This window comes from Salvelinus fontinalis, chromosome 4 (genome assembly GCF_029448725.1).
Source record: "Salvelinus fontinalis isolate EN_2023a chromosome 4, ASM2944872v1, whole genome shotgun sequence".
Lineage (NCBI taxonomy): Eukaryota > Metazoa > Chordata > Actinopteri > Salmoniformes > Salmonidae > Salvelinus > Salvelinus fontinalis.
This window is the reverse complement of record NC_074668.1, coordinates 41561200-41585326: the sequence shown is the minus strand read 5'-3', so window position 1 is coordinate 41585326 and position 24127 is coordinate 41561200. Positions and strand designations below refer to the sequence as shown.

The window sequence follows — 24127 nt, the reverse complement described above, 5'->3', positions numbered from 1 at the left end:
GCGTATATGGTGTTGTGAGGGCAAGCGGTTTGCTGATGTCAACGTTGTGAACAGAGTGCCCCATGGTGGCGTAGGGGTTATGGTATGGGCAGGCATAAGCTACGGACAACGGACACAATTTGATTTTATCAATGGCAATTTGAATGCACAGAGATACCTGGGACGAGATCCTGAGGCCCAGTGTCGTGCCATTCATCCGCCGCCATCACGTTTCAGCATGATAATGCACAGCCCCATGTCGCAAGGATCTGTACACAATTCCTGGAAACTGAAAATGTCCCAGTTCTTCCATGGCCTGCATACTCACCACACGTCACCCATTGAGCATGTTTGGGATGATCTGGATTGACTTGTACGAGAGTTCCAGTTCCATCCAATATTCAACAACTTCGCACAGTCATTGAAGAGGAGTGGGACAACATTCCACAGGCCACAATCAACAGCCTGATCAACTCTATGTGAAGGAAATGTGTCGCGCTGCATGAGACAAATGGTGGTCACACCAGATACTGACTGGTTTTCTGATCCACGTCCCTACCCCTACATCTGTGACCAGATGTATAACTGTATTCCCAATCATGCGAAATTCATAGATTAGGACCTAATTCATTTATTTCAATTGACTGATTTTCTTATATGGACTAATTCAGTCAAATCTTTAAAATTGTGCATGTTACGTTTATATTTTTGTTCTGTGTAGTGTAGCAGGTTCAAGGGTGTGGGGTTTCCACGTCACCAAGTTCAATAACCAAACACAAACAAGGAGCACAACTAGAATGCAAATGGGGAGTTTTAGGGAGTTTTGCACACTGGGGAAAAGGGGGGAATTCACCAACCATTTCACAGTCCACAATCTGTTCTCGTTGTCCGTTCCGTTCTCCAGGGGTAATCCGAAAACTTTGGTCCTCATCCAAACCGAGTCGGTACACAGTGGGGTAATCGGACAGTCCTAGTTACAACATGTAATCACACAGATATTTCTCTCTTCTCACACTCTTCACGCTTCCCTGTCCGTTCTCTGCCCCTTTGTGCAGGCCGCTTCCTCTTTTATCCCCAAGTACTCCCTGGCTTAATGAGCCACAGGCTCGCCTCATTGGGGCAGGAAGTCCATGTAATGCTTGGGGGTGAAGCCAGAGGGCTGCAAGATATCCCTTCAATAACCACTCACCTCACCCTGCCGTCTGCCACACCGGGAGGGAGTGGTGGTCCAGCTCCCTAGAGCATCCCTCCTGGAGAGGGCATTGGCATTTCCATGGGCTGCACCTGATCTGTGGGAGAGAAGGGAGAGAGTCCTGTTGACTATTGGGGCACTTCTCAGATCGAGAGCATCATGTAGGGTAGCAGCTGATCACAATTCTTTCCGTCCGCCTCCATCACCTTCTTTAGCATCTGCTTCAGGTTGATTGAATCTTTCCACCAACCCATCGGTCTGCGGGTGATACACCGAGGTGTGAAACTGGGTTATTTTCATTAGTTTGCATAGATCCTTCATGATTCGCGACATGAACAGGGTGTCCTGGTCGGTCAATATCTCATCGGGATGTTTACTCAGGAAAACAGCATGACTAACTCACGTGCAATTCCCTTGGTGGCCATGGTGCACAGGGGAATGGCTTCCGGGTACCTGGTAGCATAATCCAGAATCACTAGGATATATTGCTGCCCTCGGTTGCTCTTGGATAGAGGTCCCACTAGGTCCATTGCGATCCTGCTGAAAGGGAGGGAATTAAGGGGCTGCAAAAGCGGGGGTTTGGCGCTACGGGCAACTGGGGCAGTAATCTTCCACTCTCTCTTCACCCCCGGCCAGTAAATCATGCCTTAATCCTGTCTACGGTCTTCTCCACCCCTAGGTGAGCCCCAGAAGGTGTGAGTGCGCCAACTGCAGGACAGCTCCATACATTCGTCATTCTTTTTCACAACCTGATACAGCAACTTCTTTATAGAAAAATGGGGGTAGATGATTTCACTTACCCCCTCCATGGGCTTTCCGTCCACCAAGGTCACCTGCTGGAGAGCGCTGGCCAAGTTGGGATCCTCCAGTTGGGCTGTGCCGAACCGGCCCGCTAGAGAGGCAGGCTCTGGCGCCACCTCATGGTTCATCGGGAACATGTCTTCCAGACTCGCCACCTCTCTCTCCAGTCTTGCTCACCCTCCGCGAGGGGTTCTGTTGAAACCTGGGGATCCATTTCCTGGAATCCACACATCTGGGCATCCCTCCTTCTGGCGTCCCTCCCACCTCTCCGGCTTCCTCCTCACTTCTGGTTCCCCACATCTCCGGACATACTGGTCCACAGTTGGCGGAACGTCGGGAAATCCCTCCCGATAAGGACCGGCACAGGCAGGTTCTGGATGACTCCCACTGGCCCCGTGTGTTGTCCCTTTGTGGTCTGTAGGTAGAGGAGTGTGGTAGGGTAGTCCTTGGTCTTACCGTGAATGCATGTGATGACCACGGTGTCAGCCAGGTTCGTGGTCTGGGCGATGTCAGGGTCACCATACTCCTGGAGTCCACAAGTGCCGTGGTGTCCTTTCCGTTGGCTCTTACTGGGGTAACAGGAAGGACCACTCTCCTGAGCCCAGCATGCCATCAGCAAGCCACAGGGCCGCCTGGTGGCTACCTCACTGGCTGAGGCCGAAGGCATCAGGACATCACGGTTTGGACAGTTCCAGGCGATGTGTCCCGGCTCGCCACACTCGTAGCATTTCCTGCGGTCCAGGAAGGGGCATTGTCTCGGGGAGCTGGCTGTTGGTGTCCCCCCATCCTTGGCCGGGGTCCCAGCATGGTCCTCCGCCCTTTTTTGCTCCTTCGGGCGAGTGGAGGGTTCTGCCTTCCATAGTTGTTCGCTGCACAGGACCTCCAATGTTGTCCTTCCACCAGCTGATCTGCGCTCCGGGTTAGCTTGGCTTGCTAATTTCTTTGCTTCGAATGGGAGAGAGCGTAGAAATGTATCTATGACCACTTTCTCGATGGGTGTGAGCATCAGTGTTTTAGCAGTTAGCCAGCTCTTGGCCAACCTAATTAGATCATGCATTTGCGATCGGGGAGATGCTGTAGGATCATACGCCCAATCATGGAATCTTTGTGCCCTGTTAATCAGGGTGTAACTATACCGGCGCAGGATTTCCTTTTTCAGCCCCTCGTAATGCGTCGCCTGGTCAGCCATCAGATCCTGATAGGTCTTCTGTGCCGCGCCTGACAGGAAGGATGCTAGCAGACTGGCCCATTGCTCATGGGGCCATTTCTCCCTTGCCGCCGTCCTCTCGAAGGCTTGGAGGCAGGCCTCGATGTCGTCAGCCTCTGTCAGCTTCAGTATAAACCTACTGGGTTTGGGACAAGAGACTGCTGCGCCTGCAGCCACGCCGGCCTGGGCGGCTGTCAGCTGGCTGAGTTCAGCTCGCAGGAGAGCGGTCTGCCAACTCTGTTCCTCCAGCAGCTCCCGATGCATAGCCTGCTGGGCTATGTTCGCCTCCACCACCTGTTTCACCAATGCTTCCATTGTGCTCTGTGCCTGTTTAGTTATTGAGCCTGGTTTGGGTTGCCCGCATTCTCCACCACATGTAGCAGCAGGTTCAAGGGTGTGGGGTTTCAATGTCACCAAGTTCAATAACCAAACACGTACAAGGAGCACAACTAGAATGCAAATGGGGAGTGTATTAGGTAGTTTTGCACACTGGGGAAAAGGGGGGAGTTCACTAACCATTTCACAGTCCACAATCCGTTCTCATTGTCTGTTCCGTTCTCCAGGGGTAATCCTAAAACTCGGGTCCTCAACCAAACCGGTACACAGTGGGGTAATCAGACAGTCCAGGTCACAACAGGTAATCACACAGATATTTCGCTCTCTTCTCACACTTCATAACGCTCTCTTCCCACTCCATTCTCTGACCCCTTTGTGCAGGCCGCCTCCGCTTTGTCCCCAAGTACTCCCTGGCTTAATGAGCCACAGGCTCTCCTCGTTGGGGCAGGAAGTCCATATAAGGCTCAGGGGTGGAGCCGTGAGCTGCAATGTATCTCCCTTCAATAACCACTCCCCTTACATCTCCCTGCCGTCTGCCACAGTAGTTTCAATCTATATGGCTGTAGTCCGGTGCCTTATTGCAAAAGCAACCCACTCATAACAGTCACCTGGTGCAGCCAGACAGTCAATGGCTCAGTGTTCCAAAACGGTTCACCTGTTTCTACGTCAAGCAAGGTGTTTTTATGGAGCACGTTTAGCACAGCAGCATATAATCAATGTTATTTCCTTCTTGCTCCAGTGTTAGGAATACAGGAGTGATGTCAGCGTAAATGTGTCAACGTGTTTGAGGTGATGGCAGCTGCATAAGCTATTCTGGTTGAGCTGTGGAGACATGCTCTCTTTGTCCATCGCTGTTGTAATCTACTGGGAAACCAAAATGTTATCAAACTGGAGATCTAAACGATGATGGAGAATCCTCCTGGTTTATCGACCCCCACCACTCGCCATCGTACAGAACTAGTCCCCGGCTGCGCCTCACAAAAGGACAGTTTTAAATACGGCAATTACGTTGTACGTTTCATTGCGACGTGCATATTGTATCTAGATACTTTTGCAAAGTATTGTATCTTGTATTTTATTTTGATGTATTGGTCTGTTGGGTATCTTGTATTTGTATTAAGATACTTTTAGATGTATCATTTGACAATCTCTGCATGCATGTACACACACACACACACACACACACATAAACACATAAACACACACACATAAACACATAAACACATAAACACACACATTAACACATACACATACACACACACATAAACACATACATAGAGATCCAGACACCCCCCACAGAGAGAGGGTCACTTTAATACCTCCTTCTCATTATGTGGGGACCTAAAATGTAGTTCCATTCAAAATGGTATTTTCCCTAACCCCTTACATTAACCCTAACCTTAACCCGTAACCTAAACCTAAATCCTAACCCTCAACCTAACCACTTACCCTCATTGTGACGCTAACCCTAAACCTAACCCCTAAGCTTAAAATAGGAAGATATTTCCTTGTTTTACTTTGTGGGGACTTTTTAGGTCTCTTTTTAGGTCACACAAACACACACACACACACACACACACACACACACACACACAAACTCTGCTGCTGCTGCTGCTTATTGATGAAAATGTATTGTGTCTGTATGACATAGTGTAGATGAATGTGGAGGAGTTAACTGTTCTGTATCACTAATCTTCAATTTATTTATTGATATCTAACAGATTTATCATAACACACACATGACTCAGCTCTGTCCCTGTTTGACTTTGGAATGACCTAATGCATGTCCCTGTGCCTGTGTGTGTGTACGTATGCTACTATGTATGTGTGCGTGCATACACTTTTTGTCTGTGTGTGTGTGTGTGTACGCCTGTGTGTGTCTCTGTGTGTGTGTGTACGCCCATAATCTCCCCATCACGTCGGGCCACATCACCATGTTCCAATGGGGAGTTTCAGGAAGGGCACGGCATTTCCCCCGCTCTTTGAAGCGACTGGCTGTGTGTCCCTCAGCAGCCCTTTCAGAAGCAGCAGGACATAGCAGGAATCCTCGGCTCGCCACGTGGGCAAATAAGGATATTTCTCCCGGCAGGGAAATCTGGTGGTTTCCACAGTTTTTAGACGGAAATGACCCAAGGACTTGAAATAGGGTATTATTCTGGACTGGTTTATTCTCCCTCACATAGCAGGGAGGGTATTGATAGTGCATTTGGATGACGCACAGTTTGAAAACAGTAGTCTGGTAACGTGCTTGGTAGTGTGCTTGGATGACATCAGACATATCATAGAGAGATATTGTGTTATTTATTTGACACGACATAATAGATTTCTGAGATGTATTATCACATTGCGTGTCAGAATGAATCTTCTGTTCATATGAATCTTCTAATAAAGCGCCTATATAGCGAGTGCTGTCCTATTCATTGTTGATGGACTCCATGTAGAACCCGTTTTCTGTTCTGTAGAGAAGCAAAATAACTTTGGAATGAGCACATCGTTTGCTATTTGTTTTTGCCTGATACATCAGGATGCTTTCTGACTGGAACAGCCAGCCTTTTTATCAAACCCAACAGTCTTTTGTCATCATTTTCCCCTTAGGTTGTGGCTGATCCTCACATACAGGATACATTTGAATAGATTAAGATTCATTAAAGTGCCCTTATATCGTTTGGTTGTTTTCTCGATGGAGGCAGACTTCCCCCCCCCCCCCCCTCCCCCCCTTTTCAGTGCTAGATGGCGGGCACTGATACGCTCATTCGCAGCATGTCATCTCTCTCTCTCTCTCTCTCTCTCCCTCCCTCTCAGCACGTCAGCTCACACAGAGCCCCTGCCAACTCCCTCAATCACAACTATTATCCCAATTAGAACAACACTAAAATAGCACACAACGAACGGCTTACTGCACAAGCAATTACTTTGTTCTCAAGATGTATTATTTTCTATTCAGAGAGAGTTTGACCTGAGGTTGTCTCTCCTGCCTCTCCTGCCTCAGTGTGAATGGGTTCTAATGGATAGGAAAGCGAGAAGGTTAACCTATCTGGGAGGGAATCGGTGATATACGGAGAACTACAGTAGAGACGACACCTGGAAGACACCTGATTTAACAAATATGTAAAGAATTAGCAGGTTGTTAAAAGGCCATATCCACGGCCTCACCGGCTGAGCTAGGTAGTAATATACCTGTCACATACACTAGGCCTGAGTTATGTCCACCTCCTGACCTCTGTGAGGGGTCGTTGAGGAAGATTTTCAGCTTGACTTCAGACCGCTGCATAGTTTATGGGCTTCAGGAAGTACGGTTGGCCGTTGGTACCCGTAAGGAGGAAGTGGAGAAGAGTGTGTGTGCCATACCCCTCAGAGTACAGCTTCTGTCCCGAAGCAGTTTAGTTCACTAGCTGAGCTGTCTGTCACAGGCTGGGGTTGTTTTTTCGCTCAACCCACTTAACCCTGGGTTGAGTACAGACGACATGCTCTGTATTCAAAAAGCATCTCAGAATAGTGCTGATCTAGGATCAGTTTTGCCTTTGAGATCATAATTATATGGACAGGGGGGACCTGACCCTTGATCAGCGGTCCTACTTGGAGGCTTTATTGATTTGGGCCCAGGCTTCTATTCAAGCAAACCGATATCCAGAAGTTTCTGGAGTTAGAATAAAAAAACTCAACTGAACTCATTTCAGTTTCAGAATCCATGTTTGTTCCATTAATATAACAATGTGTACTCTGTGTTGTTAGTGGTGGATGGGGAGTGTATTGGAGGAGTTGATAACAGACTCTTTTTCCATCCAAAAACACAACTCTGTGGGTGGAAACAATGATGATATGACAATGTCATGATGTTCTCACGTTAGTTGGTGGGACCAGGACACCCCATAGCACCCCCATGGCACTCCCACAGCACCCTAACCTCTCAGTGTGACCAATGTTATGTGTTAATGATGTTTAACTCCACATTGAACGTCATGGGACCAGAGCTGACAGGACTGGTTGGTGCAGTGAGACGTGAGATTGACCATGAGAGGGGGTGCGAGGCAGGGATAGCATAGACGGGTTGGTTGTTTAGCAACAAAACTGACGCGTGCTCAGCTATGGGGGAAAATATACAGGGTTGGCTTTGATTGTTGTCAACGTGTAAGCTATATTTCATCTCCAGTGTTTATTGAAAACATAAATCCATTTGCACAATGAGCACTTGTTGTCTCTCATACATTGTTGCAGTTGTTGGTTAGCTATTTTAGCCATATTAGCGTTGACGTGAAATCTGTCACCACGTCTTGTTTTGAGGCGTTTTATCAAGAGCAAGACGAAACGAGCTGAGACGAGCAGAGTCACAACAACACGCTGACTTCTGCCCCGTGGAAGTGTCCACATCGTCGGCTAACCCAGCTAAAGGGGAAGAGAGAGAGAGAGAAAGAAAGAGGAGAGGGGCGGGGGAGAGAAAGGGGGAAGATGAGGAAAGCTCATGGGTTGGTGAGAAAAGGAGAGAGATAGAGGGCTGAGGGGAAGATGGAGCGGAATCCCATGTGATGTGGTCACAGTGTGGGAGACAGATGTGAGGCATTAGGAATGTGTCTCAACGCTAATAGGCCAAAAGAAGGAGAGTTTGCGGTAGAGAGAGAGAGAGAAGGGAGAGATTTTCCTCGCCTTATTGTCACTCTGTCTTATGGTCTCCTTTATTCTCTCTCTCTCCCTCTTTCTCTTTCTGTCCTTCCCTCCCTCTCCCCCCCCCCCTCTCTTTCTCTCAGTGGATTTCCTTCCTTTCTTCTCCCCTCTCCAAAGTAAGGTGGTCGGTAACTCTAGAAGTGTGCGACAGAGAGCGTCTCTTTCAGACCGAGGGACTTTGTCACCAAAGACAGCTGTTAATCAAATAGTCAAGGATGAGCTAGCTCTTTCTCCACGTCTTAAGTGGACTCCGCTCTCCTGTACGCACACAATAGAACCTGACGATTGGAGGAAGGCTCTGCATGCCTGCACCTGGGGGTAAAGGCAGGAATGTCCAGAAACACTGTAGTAATTGCTAAACGACTAGACTTCTCTCTCCGGTTCTTTTTTCTAGGGCCTTATTCCACTTTAATGCATTTTCTGCCCTTCCTCTCACTCCTCCTGTAGTTGAATTCCACCCCTCTTCACTTCAAAAGTATTCTTGGTTGTTTAATGAAGATAGCAGGGTCCAATTTAGAAAGTGTGTTGTTATTACTAGAACATTCCTCCCCTGGTTATCTGGGGCCTCCACTTCCTTGCTCTCGATCTGTTGTATAGGTTTTACCGTCCGTCCCCGCAAGGTTCTCAGCACTCGAGTGCCTGCTTTTAACCCTTACTCTGCCACAAAATGCTATGCTGTTTTCGAATGAAACACAATGACTTGCTCTTGTTGAAGCTTTTAGAATCGAATTGAATTGACACACGATAAGTCGTAGCAGATGGGAAAAAGAAGTGAGCGCGCTGAACAATTGAAAAAGGTTGTTTTTAAACACTGATCAGAAGTATAGTGTGGAAGATGGAGTAATATCCGTTCAGTGTTTCTGCTCCCACCACAAGTGATCCTTAATAAAGATTTTCTGAGTGTTCACTGACATGCTCTTTGGTCTGAAACAAGGCTTCGTTGGCAGTGCACGAGTGGTCGGTAACATAGTGCCAGGTTCCCAAGCCATAAAGCTGCGTCTTCATTCTCTCTCTGATGAATGGTTAACTAATGTTCCCGCTGGTCAGCCACAGCGAGATGGGCAGGGTCGAGTTATTTGTTGTCGTCATATTCTCACCAGATGATGGTCAGATATGGTGTTGCTTTCTTCGGAGGAATACTCTGCCTCTGAACGAGGCGATGCAAACAATGGATGCAGACCGCGTTAAAATCACAAGAGCGGATGAAATAAGCGGAATTTCATAGTGAGATTGTCTCTTTTCCATCCAGACCGTGTTTTGATGAAATCACTCAACTTTCGGATGAGAAGCTACAGTTAAGGCTACACCACCAGCTGTAGGCCGATGTTCAGCAGACCCAGTGATATAGTATACATTATCTACACTATTTATGCAATGTATTGCCCCATCTTTGGCTGTGGTGTCTGAAGAGTGACATTGTATTGCCTTTTCAACCGTCTAATCTGTAATATAAAGGAGCTGGCAGCAGCTGCCATCTGCCCTGTGTTTAACAGTAACACTGGCACACTGTACCATAACTCTGGATTAACAGCCTTTGCAAGACAGGCCTGTCGCTGCACACCCATTCCACTGACTAATGGGTGAGTCCAGTGCACCCATTCCATTAGGTGATGGATGGGCTCATTGTGTGGTGAGGGGATGTTTATGCAGTATCTTTTTTTTATGACAGGCTCTTTGAGACTGAGGATGGTAGGTAATTTCATTAGTCTGGGTAGAGCCAGACATCTTAACGTCGGAACGAGATATTTCAAACCCAGCGCTGTGTAATGTTCAGTACAAATTTGTCTCGATGGGTCGGGCTTTGCCTGCGGTCTGAGGGAAAGTAGCAGGGTTTTCAGTTTTATACTGCACAGGTTGTCAAATCTCAGAGTTTGGCTGTTCTTTCTGTATATACATACATCTGTACGTGGGTTATTGAGTATTGACACATCTGTAGCTTATGTATGTGATTTACAGATGTTTCAATTTGTTGTTGTAATAATGTTGGTAGCAACATGTCAAAATCATTGTGGAAATCTGTTACAGCTCAAGTCGACTACAAAACCTACAATGCAATGCTCTCTATATGGGCTTGCTGGCTACACAATAATGCCAAAGTCCCAATAATACCAAAGTCAACATCAGCATTTGAAGTAGCTAGTTACTGTAGATACAAAATCGCCTAAACGAACTGCACTTGTAAATTAGGAGTCTACAATCGCACCAGGTTCAACCTGCAGATCGTGTGCTTCGCAGAGTAGAGTCTGACGTTCGCAACGGCACCATGCAATGCACCCCGGACTGAAGAGGCAGATAAATAGGGAAAATGTGGCGGACCCTCTGTTAAATTACACATTTCCCGAGGTAGGAATATTGCAAAAATAGGATCAGTGGCTCAATCGAGAGAAAACAACCTCCCGCGTTATGACACTGGCCAGTATTGAAATCTGACATGTATGATAGAAGATCTCGCGATCGCAAAACCATCATCCTATTAACGGGAATGGCAAGGGCTCAGATACACATGAAAACATGAAATAGCCCCGGGGATCGATAGAACATCGCACAAATACGATATAACATTCAAAATGGTTGAATCTTTCCCTTTGACACCAACGAGGCTTATCAACCAAATGACTCCCATTATTGTCTGTAACGTCGATCTGACTGGCTGTTCACACCAATGCACCGGTGTTGGATTTGAATAGCATTGATAATTACCCGTGGGTTTTTCTGACCACATGATCTAACAAGGAAAAACTCTAAGGCCTTGACTTTTTCTTTTCAGGTCACATGGTGTTTGTGTGTGTGTGTGTCCAGTGCACTGCGGTGCATGCGTCTTTGTGTGTGTGCATGTGTTCTCTCTAACACCATAGAGCTCTAGTCAGGTGTTTCCTGTATTTTGATCATCTGGAGGTGGGACAGGAGATTCCTGTCTGATTACTTCAACATCTCTGACACACTACTAAATGTACATTCCTCAGCCGTGACGTCGTGGTTCTGGACCTTTGAGGACGTGACTGGACTCTTACCTACCGTCAACACAACGGATTGAATAAACATCTGCTTTTCGCTTCAGAACCTAGACCAGCCTAGACTCTCTCGCTCTCTCTCTCTGTGTGTGTCTATTCTGTAGTATTTTGAAAGGCAGCAGGCCTCTGAAATGCTAATGGGGAGCAATCGAGTTAACAGGCAGAGAAAGCGGGTCACACTGATACATAACACACAATGTCTGCGTGGCTTCTCCTCTGCTGTTCTCCATAGAGTGTGTGTCTGTGTGTTGTAATATACTTGTGCGGACCAGAAATCCAAGAAAAGTAAATCAAGGAGAGTTCAGACATTTGGACAGCCCTTAGAAGGAACAAGGCTTAGGGTTCGGGTTTAGAGTTAGAATTGCGGTTAATGTTAGGGGTTAGGGAAAATAGGATTCTTTAATGGGAATCAATTGTTGTTCGCCAAAAAAAAGGTCCTCACAAGTATAGTAATACACAACTGTGTGTGTTGTTTTCCTGTAGTCCATATGGATCCTATTGCTCTGCTCTGTTATGCTCTGGGTATCAGCAGCATGTATACATACCAGCTCAGTTAGAGCCAGCTGTGTGTGTGTGTGCAACTGTGGGTCTGTGTGGGTGGGTGGGTGGGTGGTTGAGGTAGGATGGGCTGACTGAGTGTGTGTGTGTGTGTGTCTGTCTGGTTTTGTGTGTGTGTGTATGTATGTGTGTATATGCTGGGTCAACACCACAGAATGTGACTGTCTCCTCATTGGTAATGGCGCCTGATATCTGCAGTGATAAGTATTTTCAGGATGTGATGCGAGCCCTGCATGTGATGTGGCCCTACATGGAGTGGCATTTGGCCGTGCCTCTGGGGCCAGCCTGGGAACAGAACACAGCACAGCAGCACACAACTGATCGTCAGCCAGGCTGGAATGCCAGACATTTGAAGTCAGACTTGTTAAAAAAGGACGGAGGGTAGGAGATTGGTCAAATAGTCTCCTGTGTGGAAGAATAAGCCCACAGACTCAGAGCAGGGAGAAAGACCAACAGACAACACTTCCCGCAAGCCAACATTAGTGATGAGTTCTTTCTTATTGAGACCGGGGACCTCAAAGGTGGCTTTGGTGTGTGTGAGCGTGTGTGTGTGTGTGGCACTCTTCAGGGAGGAGAAAGAGGAAGTCAAATTGCCTCTTGGGGCAGTCCGAGTTTCAGTCGGTGACACACACACCCATACCCAGACACACTCTCTCCGTCTCTGTATCTGTCTCTTTCTCTCTGTAAATGGGTGGTGGTGGGATGTCATTACAGAGCCGTGATAGGACCTGATGCATAATGCATCCAGCCGTCCTGCTGCTGAGGAGCAAGTGGCCTCTGGTCAGGATGGAGGGATGAATTATGGATGGAGGAGCACTCGTTCACTGGTTTTGCACTAAATCGGGATCTTCCCCCGAACACCTCTTACTTTTAGCCAGAGTTGTCTTCTGTGGCATAAAGTTACAGTTTACAGACCAAAAGGCTCAGGGTTGTTTTATAACAGTGTATCAGGCCTTCTGCTCGCTTCGTGACAGTGAACTTCTTTATGACTATACACACTGCTTTACTCACTCAGGGTTCTTCTTTATTTTTACTATTTTCTTTTTGCGCTTAGTGGGATTATCACTTGTTTTTCAACAGGACAATGACCTAAAACACACCTCCAGGCTGTGTAAGGGCTATTTGACCAAGGAGAGTGATGGAGTGCTGCATCAGATGACCTGGCCTCCACAATCACCCGACCTCAACCCAATTGAGATGGTTTGGGATGAGTTGGACCGCAGAGTGAAGGAAAAACAGCCAACATGTGCTCAGCATATGTGGGAACTGCTTCAAGACTGTTGGAAAAACATTCCTCATGAAGCTGGTTGAGAGAATGCCAAGAGTGTGCAAAGCTGTCATCAAGGCAAAGGGTGGCTACTTTGAAGAATATAAAATATATTTTGATTTGTTTAACACTTTTTTGGTTACTACATGATTCCATATGTGTTATTTCATAGTTTTGATGTCTTCACTATTATTCTACAATGTAGAAAATAGTAAAAATAAAGAAAAACCCTGGAATGAGTAGATGTGTCCAAACTTTTGACTGGTGCTGTACTTGGTGGGCTACAAAAATGTCCCAAAGCATTAGATCGAGTGCAATAAAATGATGCAACACAGCGTCAAACTAGAGCATCAAATGTAACTATACTTAATATCCAATACCATGCAGGTCACTTCGAGTCAGTAGGTGACATGTCCTAGTAGTCACTGACGGACAAGTCTGTGTGTGTGTGTGTGTGTGTGTGTGTGTGTGTGTGTGTGTGTGTGTGTGTGTGTGTGTGTGTGTGTGTGTGTGTGTGTGTGTGTGTGTATCGCGGGGGTATGAAAGTTGCTGTTGTTGCATGCCACCGCCGCTGGTGGGACGACTATGCTTGTCACTGCTCTGACAGATTCAACCTCCCTCCCTAAGAGCATGTGCAGGCACCATCCCTGAAAGACGTTCTTTGTTGTACAAACACACATACACTGCAGAAAAAGCAACAACAAAAGGCCCGCTTATCCAATTGTGGCGAACAAGATTAGGGCAGAAATACACTCATAAAGCTAGCATCTTAGCAGCTGCTGTTACTAGCCATCTGCAGCTACTAGCCACCAAGGTAAACAACAAAACACAGCTACTTGTTGAACTAGGTGTATTTCAGATTTTTGCGAGGATGCTAAACATTGACCTTCATAATAGAGGGTGTTAATACACACAGACCACACGTATAGTAGATTCCCTGTCTCCTATCTGATAAATGTGTTAATAATCCCTGGGAAATTACGTTTTTTTGTTGTTGAGGAACAGTAAGTGTGTGTGTGTGTGTGTGTGTGTGTGTTGTGTATCCTCTCTCCCTCTCCAGTGACAGATTTTGACTTCCTCTTCAATAAGTTGTGATATATCCTTTCCACCCTGTGTCTACACACACTGATTTCCCACATAATCCAATTAGCTTGCTCAATAATTGGGTTATGGAAAGGAAAATAAGGATTGTGTCGTTCAGTGTTTCTGAGTGCTTGTTCTTCTATCATAGAAAGTAGTCCCTCCTCATGAACCCTTGAAGCAGAACTCACGTTTAACATAGATATCATAGGTAGGACTGGGAGGTTTTTCTGCTCCCAAATAGTGCCCTTCTTTTGACCTAGTTCCATTGGGGCTCTGGTCAAAGTAGTGTAGTATATAGGGTATAGGGTGTCATTTGGAAAGTAGTGTAGTATATAGGGTATAGGGTGTCATTTGGGATGAACACATGGTCCTAACCGTAGCACAGAAATAGAATGGGGAATTCTGCTGATTCTAGGTCAGGGCTAGATCAATGTCATATGGTGGGTCACACCTTTTATAACTGGGTCAGGAAACATTTAGGTGTGTCCCAGGGATTACGATTGTAATCTGTCTACTGGTATGTTTGTTTGGAGGAGAACCGTGGTTTTCTAACTCCTGAGTTTCCAGCAGGTGAACAGTAGAAGTGTATAGAGTTCTCGAGCGTCTGAATGGATCGCCGGGCCCCTGTTATATGAGCAGGGAAAGAGAAGCCTATTCATTTGCACCTCTCTGAAGCCTCTCCCATTCTTCTGCTGTTCTCTGTGTGAAAAATAGGCTGCCTCTCACGCACACCAGCCTCAGGCCCTCGGGGGTAGGGTAGGGGTGTTATTTAAGATGGGAAGAAGTTGGTCCAGGAAAGGTTTGTAGCCGTGACCCTGGTTGTCAGCCATGACAAATTAGACCATTTCTACCTCACTGTTCAAAAGGAGTCACATGATTTATGTCACAACTCTCAGATGAAGCTATTCTGTTGTCGGTATATCTTCTGTGTGTGCGTGTGTGTGTGTGTTGACAGAATGGTTATAGTCAGTGTATTGTGAACCCTGCATGAATTCTATTCAAATGCACACAATAACGCTTGCTATTCACCCATTTATTTCAATTGATTATTACATGGACTTGAATGTCTGTGGCACTCGATATTATGTTACACATCACCTAAGAAATGATATGGCGACACGGGTCAGTACACAGTAACAGCCTATGAAATACTTGCTACCTAAATGTCTTACAAGGGGCACCATACATTGATTTGTTATTGTAGGGGAGAGCTAGGACTAACAGTAGACACACATATATATCAGATAGCAGAACACTACACGAATGGGAGCTGTGCTGCAGCACGACCAAGGCTGTTTACTGTTTGTTTTACTGTCATCGCGTGTAACCAGAGAAACTTTCCACACCCCTCATCAAACCTAACATTTACCGTTGATTGGGGGAAAAAGACAACTCTCTTAATGTGGGTTATTTTGTCAGCCACAAATAATGGTCTGAGGGGTAGAACGTCATCTAAATCAGAGCTCGGACTACTAACCCGGTCTCACATTTGTTAAGCATTACGCTGGAATGCAGGGGAGCTGCCTTCATAGAAACCACTGTCTGTTCTTCTCCCCTTTCCTCAACTCTGATTGGCTCGGAGCGTTGATGAGAGGTTCTTATTGGTGGGCAGTGTTGATAAGACTGTATCCAGTTTGCCGAGCAGTGTGTGTACACGGAGCTGTCTATTCCTAAAGGGACGTTTAAGGTATTCCTCTGGCAGAACAAACATGGCTGCGTTCCATTTCACCTGCATGGCTGAATGCATAGTGTATAGTGGTATGTACAACACACTCACACACACACACACACGGACAAACCTAAAAGGTCACGTCAGGAATTCCTCAGGCGGAGCGTAAACATATCTGCGTCTCATGTCATCTATATGATAAACGTGTATTTAAAGTGAAGAACACAGTATGCCTGAACCTATCTGAGGGTCATACTCGACAAACATGACTTAATCCACTTCGCCACACTGTATTCTTGGGGTGAAGAGGAGGGTCCTCTATGAATGCCTCCCAAATCTCAGAGCCCTATGGGCCCTGGTCAAAAGTAGCGCGCTGTAAAGGGAAACGAGAGCCACTTGGGACACGGCGTATAACTGCCTCCAAGCGACTGTAAAATTAAATGAAAAACATTGGACCTCCACCGTTTCCAGCAAAGTTGTTGGATCTGAAGTTTTTGGTTTATTTGCCTGCTAACCTTTTATTTGACTAGTTCAGTTGACTGGGAACACATTCTCATTTACAGCAATGACCTGAGAGTTTTTGCTTCTGCAGTCAAGATAAGGTCAATGACGTGAAGCCTAAACCGAGGAAGACCAGAGTGCTTGGGTTCGTGGTAGGTGGTAGAGTGATGATACAGGCAAATACTGGTTTAAATGTAATTAAAATGTACCTACGCTCCGAAGAGGGCTGTAAAGCCGAAACGTCTATGTACGCTATCCCTAATGCAGTAAAAAAAGGGGAAAAAAGAATAATTAAGTAAGCTTTTTGACACATATTTTTGAGTGCGAACCAATTAACCTCTTTGGTTTACCCAGACTGGATGATGACTGGAGTTTCTCTGCCAAACATGTTTCTGCAATGACATTATGGGTTATAAAGCAGAGGTGGAGACAGACAAGGAGAGGCTGTAGTCGAGGAGATGTCTCCCACATACAAACACAAACACATATGCAAGAAAACACACACACACACACACACACACACACAGTCGTCATGGCGTCGTTAGGGCTATGTCCTCCTCTGTAATCATAGGTTGGGTTCGTTCCTACCAATTGTTGATCTCTCTCCAGGGTAGCGGAGGTGTGTGTGTGTGTGTGTGTGTGTGTGTGTGTGCCCGGACGTGCATGCTAGGTTCGTGATTTTCCTTGTTCTCTCTACATACATGATGTGTTTGCGCTTATACCTATCTTTTAGTTTCCTGCATGCCCGTGTTTATTCATTCTTGCCTTTTCTCCGAACCCCCCCCCCCCCCCCCCCCCGCAGCCCCCACATCATATTCCTGTCACAGAGTGTGCTGTGTGGAGAGAGAGAGGGAGACGGAGAGAGAGAGGGAGTTGGAGGAGAGCAGGGCCTGTCTCTGTGTGGGTCTCGTCTGTGCCATGAGCTGTCCCACTCGTGGTTTGGCCTGGCCATCGGGGCCCGGGACTGGACAGAGGAGTGGATCAGTGAGGGCTTTGCCACCTACCTGGAGGACATCATCTGGGCCCGGGCACAGCAGGTACTAGACTATCAGCTCTACCTTGTCAAAACAGCTTCTGGACCAGACGGATGAGTTTACTCCCAGACACACACTGACCTAAGGTTTATGCGTTTCCCCCACCTCATGATTAAGGTTATGATTGGGGTAAAGTGAGCTGATCCTAGATCTGTGTTTAGGGGTAATGTCTACCCAGAGCCAGTCAAAGGGCAATAAGTGGATGGGTTGGACAGCTATGTGTTATTATGTTTGCTGCTATGGCAACCTGCAGATCAGTGAGGGCTTTGCTTCATACTTTCAGGACCAACATGGGCCAGAGCACGGCAGGTATACTGGACTATACAGACCTATATAGAGGAGAGATAAGTCACAGCAGGATACTGGACAGTATCTTCAGACAGTGTGTGATCATTGATGTCTTGGAACAAGGCTTTGAGAGTTTGAGGTTGGCGTTTTCGTCACACACAAAAAGAGCACAGATCTGTGCAAAACATACCGTTAAACTCTTTACAGTCCGAAGCACAATTACATTTGAAGCCTTTCGCCAAAAGATGCGCGTTTATAAGGGGAATAATATTTCACCCGAGTCTTGTAATCTGCGTGATGAAGGGGATGCACACGATCAACCGCAAGTCGCGGTATTTGGAACTGGCATAGAATAATGCCTTTTCCATTCCTTTGAAGTATTAGGGTTATTCTGCTCACTGCCATTTGCTGGTGCAAAATGCCGCTCCGAATCTCCAAGGCATCACTTAAAAGGTGCAACGAATGAATAGAAAAGAGATGAAAGAAGAGAAAAGGGATGAAGTGGATTAGGGCTGACCCCATTTAGTCGACTGGTCCGTTGTTTGGTTGATAGGCTGTTGGTCGACCGAGATTTCTGTAATTGAGCAGTGGCAAAAAATAAATACAAAAAAATGAATAGAGGACAATTCTGATTTGCGCCTTTCTCAGTGGACTAATCCATTGTGGAGGCCGTGGGGATGGCGCAGTCCATCAACTAAGTCATGTGCTGCTGAAATTGTATATGGTTAAGGACAATGGTGCAACACGCGGTCGCTGTCCGCGGTTCTGAAGCGACCGTGTGCTGTTGATTTGGCGTCTTTTCCTAGACCATGTTGCTATGTGCATAATAGCAAAGTCAACCTGCACATTGGTGTTGAGAACAATGCGGCGGAGGCAGCAGCGGAGTTAGGAGACGAGAAAACAGCCCTTGCCTTAATTGTCTAAGGAAGGTGAGGAGAGAGGACACTCCAACTTATTTAGGTCTATAATCAATAGCCTGACTTTTAAATGTGCCTGGCTTTATAAATCATCCGTATGTATCTACAGAAATCAGACAGACCCTGCTTCTGTTGCCTGTTTTGAGTGTTTGTTTAATAGCCTCACGCAACACAACATGTCGGATAATCTTTGTTATGCTGTAATAAAACCCTTTATGGTATAACTTACAATGTATTTAGTGTTGTTTACACTGTTCCAAATTGTCTCAAAAATAATATGTATCATAATCATTTTTCTTGATCTCCTTCTTATTGTTATTATTGCTATTTGTATTATGATCATCATTATAATAATAGGTAATGTCATTATCATTAGTAGGCTTATTATAGCAGTGGAATAACCACCATTGAGCTGCAGGCCTAAGAGCACATCCTGTTTAGTCTTAAAATCATAACTTAATTAGGCCTATATTGCAATACTTATATACAGTTTAAGTCGGAAGTTTACATACACCTTAGCCAAATACATTTAAACTCAGTTTTTCACCACTCCTGACATTTAATCCTAGTAAAAAATCCCTTCTTAGGTCAGGTAGGATCACCACTTTATTTTAAGAATGTGAAATGTCAGAATAATAGCAGAGAGAATGATTTATTTCAGCTTTTATTTCTTTCATCACATTCCCAGTGGGTCAGAAGTTTACATACACTCAGTTAGTTTTTGGTAGCATTGCCTTTCAATTGTTTAACTTGGGTCAAACGTTTCGGGTAGCCTTCCACAAGCTTACCACAATAAGTTGGGTGAATTTTGGCCCATTTCTCCTGACAGAGCTGGTGTAACTGAGTCAGGTTTGTAGGCCTCCTTGCTCGCACACGCTTTTTCAGTTCTGCCCACAAATTTTCTATAGGATTGAGGCCAGGGATTTGTGATGGCCACTCCAATACCTTGACTTTTTGTCCTTAAACCATTTTGTCACAACTTTGGAAGTATGCTTGGGGTCATTGTCCATTTGGAAGACCCATTTGCGACCAAGCTTTAACATCCTGACTGATGTCTTGAGATGTTGCTTCAATATATCCACATACTTTTCCCCCCTCATGATGCCATCTATTTTGTGAAGAGCACCAGTCCCTCCTGCTGCAAAGCATCCCCACACATGATGCTGCCACCCCCGTGCTTCACGGTTGGGATGGTGTTCTTCGGCTTGCAAGCCTCCCCCTTTTTCCTCCAATCATAACGATGGTCATTATGGCCAAACAGTTCTATTTTTGTTTCATCAGACCAGAGGACATTTCTCCAAAAAGTATGCTCTTTGTCCCCATGTGTAGTTGCAAACCGTAGTCTGGCTTTTTTATGGCGGTTTTGGAGCAGTGGCTTCTTTCTTGCTGAGCGGCATTTAAGGTTATGTCGATTATAGGACTCGTTTTACTATATAGATACTTTTTTACTATATAGATATAGATACTTTTGTACCTGTTTCCTCCAGCATCTTCACAAGGTCCTTTGCTGTTGTTCTGGGATTTATTTGCACTTTTCGCACCAAAGTACCTTCATCTGTAGGAGACAGAACGTGTCTCCTTCCTGAGCGGTATGACGGCTGAGTGGTCCCATGGTGTTTATACTTGCGTACTATTGTTTGGACAGATGAACGTGGTACCTTCAGGCATTTGGAAATTGCTCCCAAGGATGAACCAGACTTGTGGAGGTCTACAATAATTTTTCTGAAGTCTTGGCTGATTTCTTTTGATTTTCCCATGATGTCAAGCAAAGAGGCACTGAGTTTGAAGGTAGGCCTTGAAATACATCCACAGGTACACCTCCAATTGACTCAAATGATGTCAATTAGCCTATCAGAAGCTTCTAAAGTCATTACATAATTTTCTGGAATTTTCCAAGCTGTTTAAAGGCACAGTCAACTTAGTGTATGTAAACTTCTGCCCCACTGGAATTGTGATACAGTGAATTCTAAGTGAAATAATCTGTCTGTAAACAATTGTCGGAAAAATTACTTGTGTCATGCACAAAGTAGATGTCCTAACCGACTTGCCAAAACTATAGTTTGTTATCAAGAAATTTGCGGAGTGGTTCTTAAGCCTAGGCGTCCCGCTAGCGGGACATCTTCCGGTGAAACTGGTGGGCGGGCAATTCAAATAAATAATCATAAAAATTATGGATATTAAACATTTAGGTACATATTTTTGTCTTATATCGGTTGAAAGCTTAAGGTCTTGTTAATCTAACTGCACTGTCCGATTTACAGTAGCTATTACAGCGAAAACATGCCATGCGATTGTTTGAGGACGGCGCCTCACATCAAAATATTTTTCCACCGTCACAGGTTTCATAAATTCACAAATAGCGATTAACTTCCCTGCGCTACGGATCCCTTTTACGGGATCATCTAAACAACCGCTAGAATTGCAGGGCGCCAAATGCAAAAATATGACTAAAAATATTTATTATCATGCAATCACAAGTACAAATACCAAAACACAGCTTAGCTTGTTGTTAATCCACCTATCATGTCAGATTTTGAAAATATACTTTACAGCGAAAGAAATCCAAGCTTTTGTGAGTGTAGCAATCAATGCTACAACAGCTAGCCCCAAATTAGCATGGTCACAAAAGTCAGAAAAGCAATAAAATGAATCGCTTACCTTTGATAATCTTCGGATGTTTGCACTCACGAGACTCCCAGTTACACAACAAATGTTATTTTTGTTCGATAAATATTACTTTTATCACACAAAAAAAACGCCATTTGGGTTGCGCGTTATGTTCAGAAAACCAAAGCCTTGTTCCGTTCGACAAATTCCAAAAAGTATCCGTAATGGTCGTAGAAACATGTCAAATGTTTTTTATAATCAATCCTCAGGTTGTTTTTAACAAACATAATCGATAATATTTCAACCGGACCAAAACCTATTCATTAAGAGACAAAAGGAAAATGGAGAGCTCCTCTCGCGCACGCAGGAACTATTTGGAGGACACCTGACTAGTTTTGAAAAATCTCGTTCATTTATCAAAATAAAAGCCTGAAACTATGTCTAAAGCCTGGTCACAGCCTGAGGAAGCCATTGGAAAGGGAATATGTTTGATACCCCTTTAAATGGAAGAAAGACGGTCCAGGAAACACAGATTAAAAAATAAATAATAATATCACTTCCGGGTTATATTTTCTCAGGTTTTCGTCTGCAGAATACGCTTTGTTATACTCACAGACAATATTTTGACAGTTTTGGAAACTTTGGAGTGTTTTCTATCCCAATCTGTAAATTATATGCATATTCTACGATCTGGGCCAGAGAAAATGTCAGTTTACCTTGGGAACGTTAATTTAAGAAAATAAAACAAATCTGACCCCTAGCGTCTTTAAATATTCACTTACCTTTTGAAAATCTTCCTCTGATTTGTCATCCAAAGTGTCCCAGCTATAACATGTAGTGTCGTTTTGTTAGATAAAATCCTTCTTTATATCCCAAAAAGTCAGTTTAGTTGGCACCATTGATTTGAGTAATCCACTAGTTCAACATGCAGAGAAAGGAATCCGAAAATCTACCCCTAAAATTTGTTTCAACAAGTCAAATTAGATTTATATTTATTCCTCAGATACCCTAAAATGTAATCAAACTATAATATTTTTCACCGAAAGAAGTATGTTCAGTAGGAAACCGATTTTAGCAGGTGCGTCCTGTCTTCATTGTGCGCGCAAACACGAATTGTGTCCCCAAGACTGTGTCCCCGTACTAAAATTGATATTTCTTATTTATTTTGGAAGTTACAAGCCTGAAACCTTTAACATAGACTGCTGACACACTGTGGGAAGCCATAGGAATTGCATCCAGGGAGCTAATTTTCAGTATGCCCTTATACTTGCCATTGTAAGAGGATGGTCTCTCTCTCAAAAAAGATCTTCTTTGGATTTTTTCCTACCATATCTATTGTATTATATTCTCCTACATTTTTTAAACAATTCTACAAACTTCAAAGTGTCTTCTTTCCAATGGTACCAATTATATGCATACCCTGGCTTCAGGGCCTGAGCAACAGGCAGTTAACTTTGGGCACGTCATTCAGGCGGAAATTGAGAAAAAAGGAGCCCTAATTAATGACTCCAACCTCAGTGTATGTAAATTTCCGACTTCAACTGTAGGCTACTGTATCGATCAATCATTCATTTGTTCATCACACAGCATAGAGTCATTCATGATTTGAAATGCAATCAAGCATTTGTTATAAAAATAAAATAACAAAGCGACCCTTGAATAATTAGCGTAAACAATAAATAAACCGTTCCATTTCGACAATTGCATTTCTGAATGCATGCGACTGTTTTTAGTATTTTCTGTAATAAAGGCTTTACAACAGACTCTCTGGTACGCTTTTAATTTATTTTGTGTTGTTTACATTGTTCCAAATGGTCAGGAAAACTATATTATAATCTAACAGCACCTGTTTGGCACACATAATATGCACACCGCGCTTGCTCCTTACCTTCGTTTCTTGATCTCCAATATTTTCCACAATTAATCAAATTTATTCCACACATCTGACCTCCCCTTTACCTCCTGAGCAACCAGTAAACATTCCCCTGTTTTGAGTTTATTTGTCACGTCATCTGCATCTATTTTGCTGTCACGTGTTACGGTGTTCAGAGTTTGTTATAAACAATTTATTGGTAATGTTTATCCTAAACAAATGAGCGATTTCGGTAACAAAACTTTTAGGTCAGAAATGGCTGTAATTATGTTGCAGCTTCAGCAACACGGACAGCGTGATCAACACTGTTGATGATCTGTGGTGGTCGCTGCAGCAGGGAGGAGAGAGAGAGACAATGGGTGCTAGTCACACAGTCACTCACTAATTTTGTTTTTACACAGCGCAGCAAGTCTGAGCCTGGCTCGGTCATTTGTATGTCTTAATTATTTCCTCAAACAGAGAGCTTAAAGCATCAGACAATCTCGGTGCATATAGTTGCATATAGGATGTGTCTATATATGGAAAAATACACATTTTAAAATGTTGACCAATCGATTGGTTGAAAGAACAGATGACTCTCGGTCGACCAAGATTTTCTTTAGTCCGGAACAGCCCTAAAGTGGATTGTTTTCAAGTACACACTCTTTTTTCCTCGCCATATACAATTACCCAACGTTGTTCTTCTCGTGTTTGTATCATCCAGAGCCATATACTATATACAGAGTAGTTTGGTAAAGTGATGGTTTCCGGCGCCGACAGAGATGGCCGCCTCGCTTCGCGTTCCTAGGAAACTATGCGGTATTTAGTTTTTTTTATGTGTTATTTCTTACATTGTTACACCAGGAATTCTTAGGTTTTATTACATACAGTCGGGAGGAACTATTGGATATAAGAGCAACGTCAACTCACCAACATTACGACCAGGAATACGACCTTCCCAAAGCGGATCCTCTGTTTGGTCCACCACCCAGGACAATGGATCGGATCCCAGCAGGCGACCCAAAACAACGGCGCCGCAGAAGGTGCAGACAGAGCGGTCTTCTGGTCAGGCTCCGTAGACGGGCACATCGCGCACCACTCCCAAGCATACTACTCCCCAATGTCCAGTCTCTTGACAACAAGGTAGACGAAATCCGAGCAAGGTT

General features: G+C 44.8%; 1 protein-coding gene across 3 annotated transcripts in view; it reads left to right on the top strand.

Moving 5' to 3' along the window:
- aopep (aminopeptidase O (putative)) overlaps positions 1–24127 on the top strand; it is a 116886-nt gene that overhangs the window by 29921 nt on the left and 62838 nt on the right. For all 3 annotated transcript variants that reach the window (XM_055920188.1, XM_055920190.1, XM_055920189.1), the window contains one exon: positions 17066–17300. In XM_055920188.1, coding sequence (XP_055776163.1) covers positions 17066–17300 — 235 coding nt within the window. The remainder of the gene's footprint in view (positions 1–17065; positions 17301–24127) is intronic.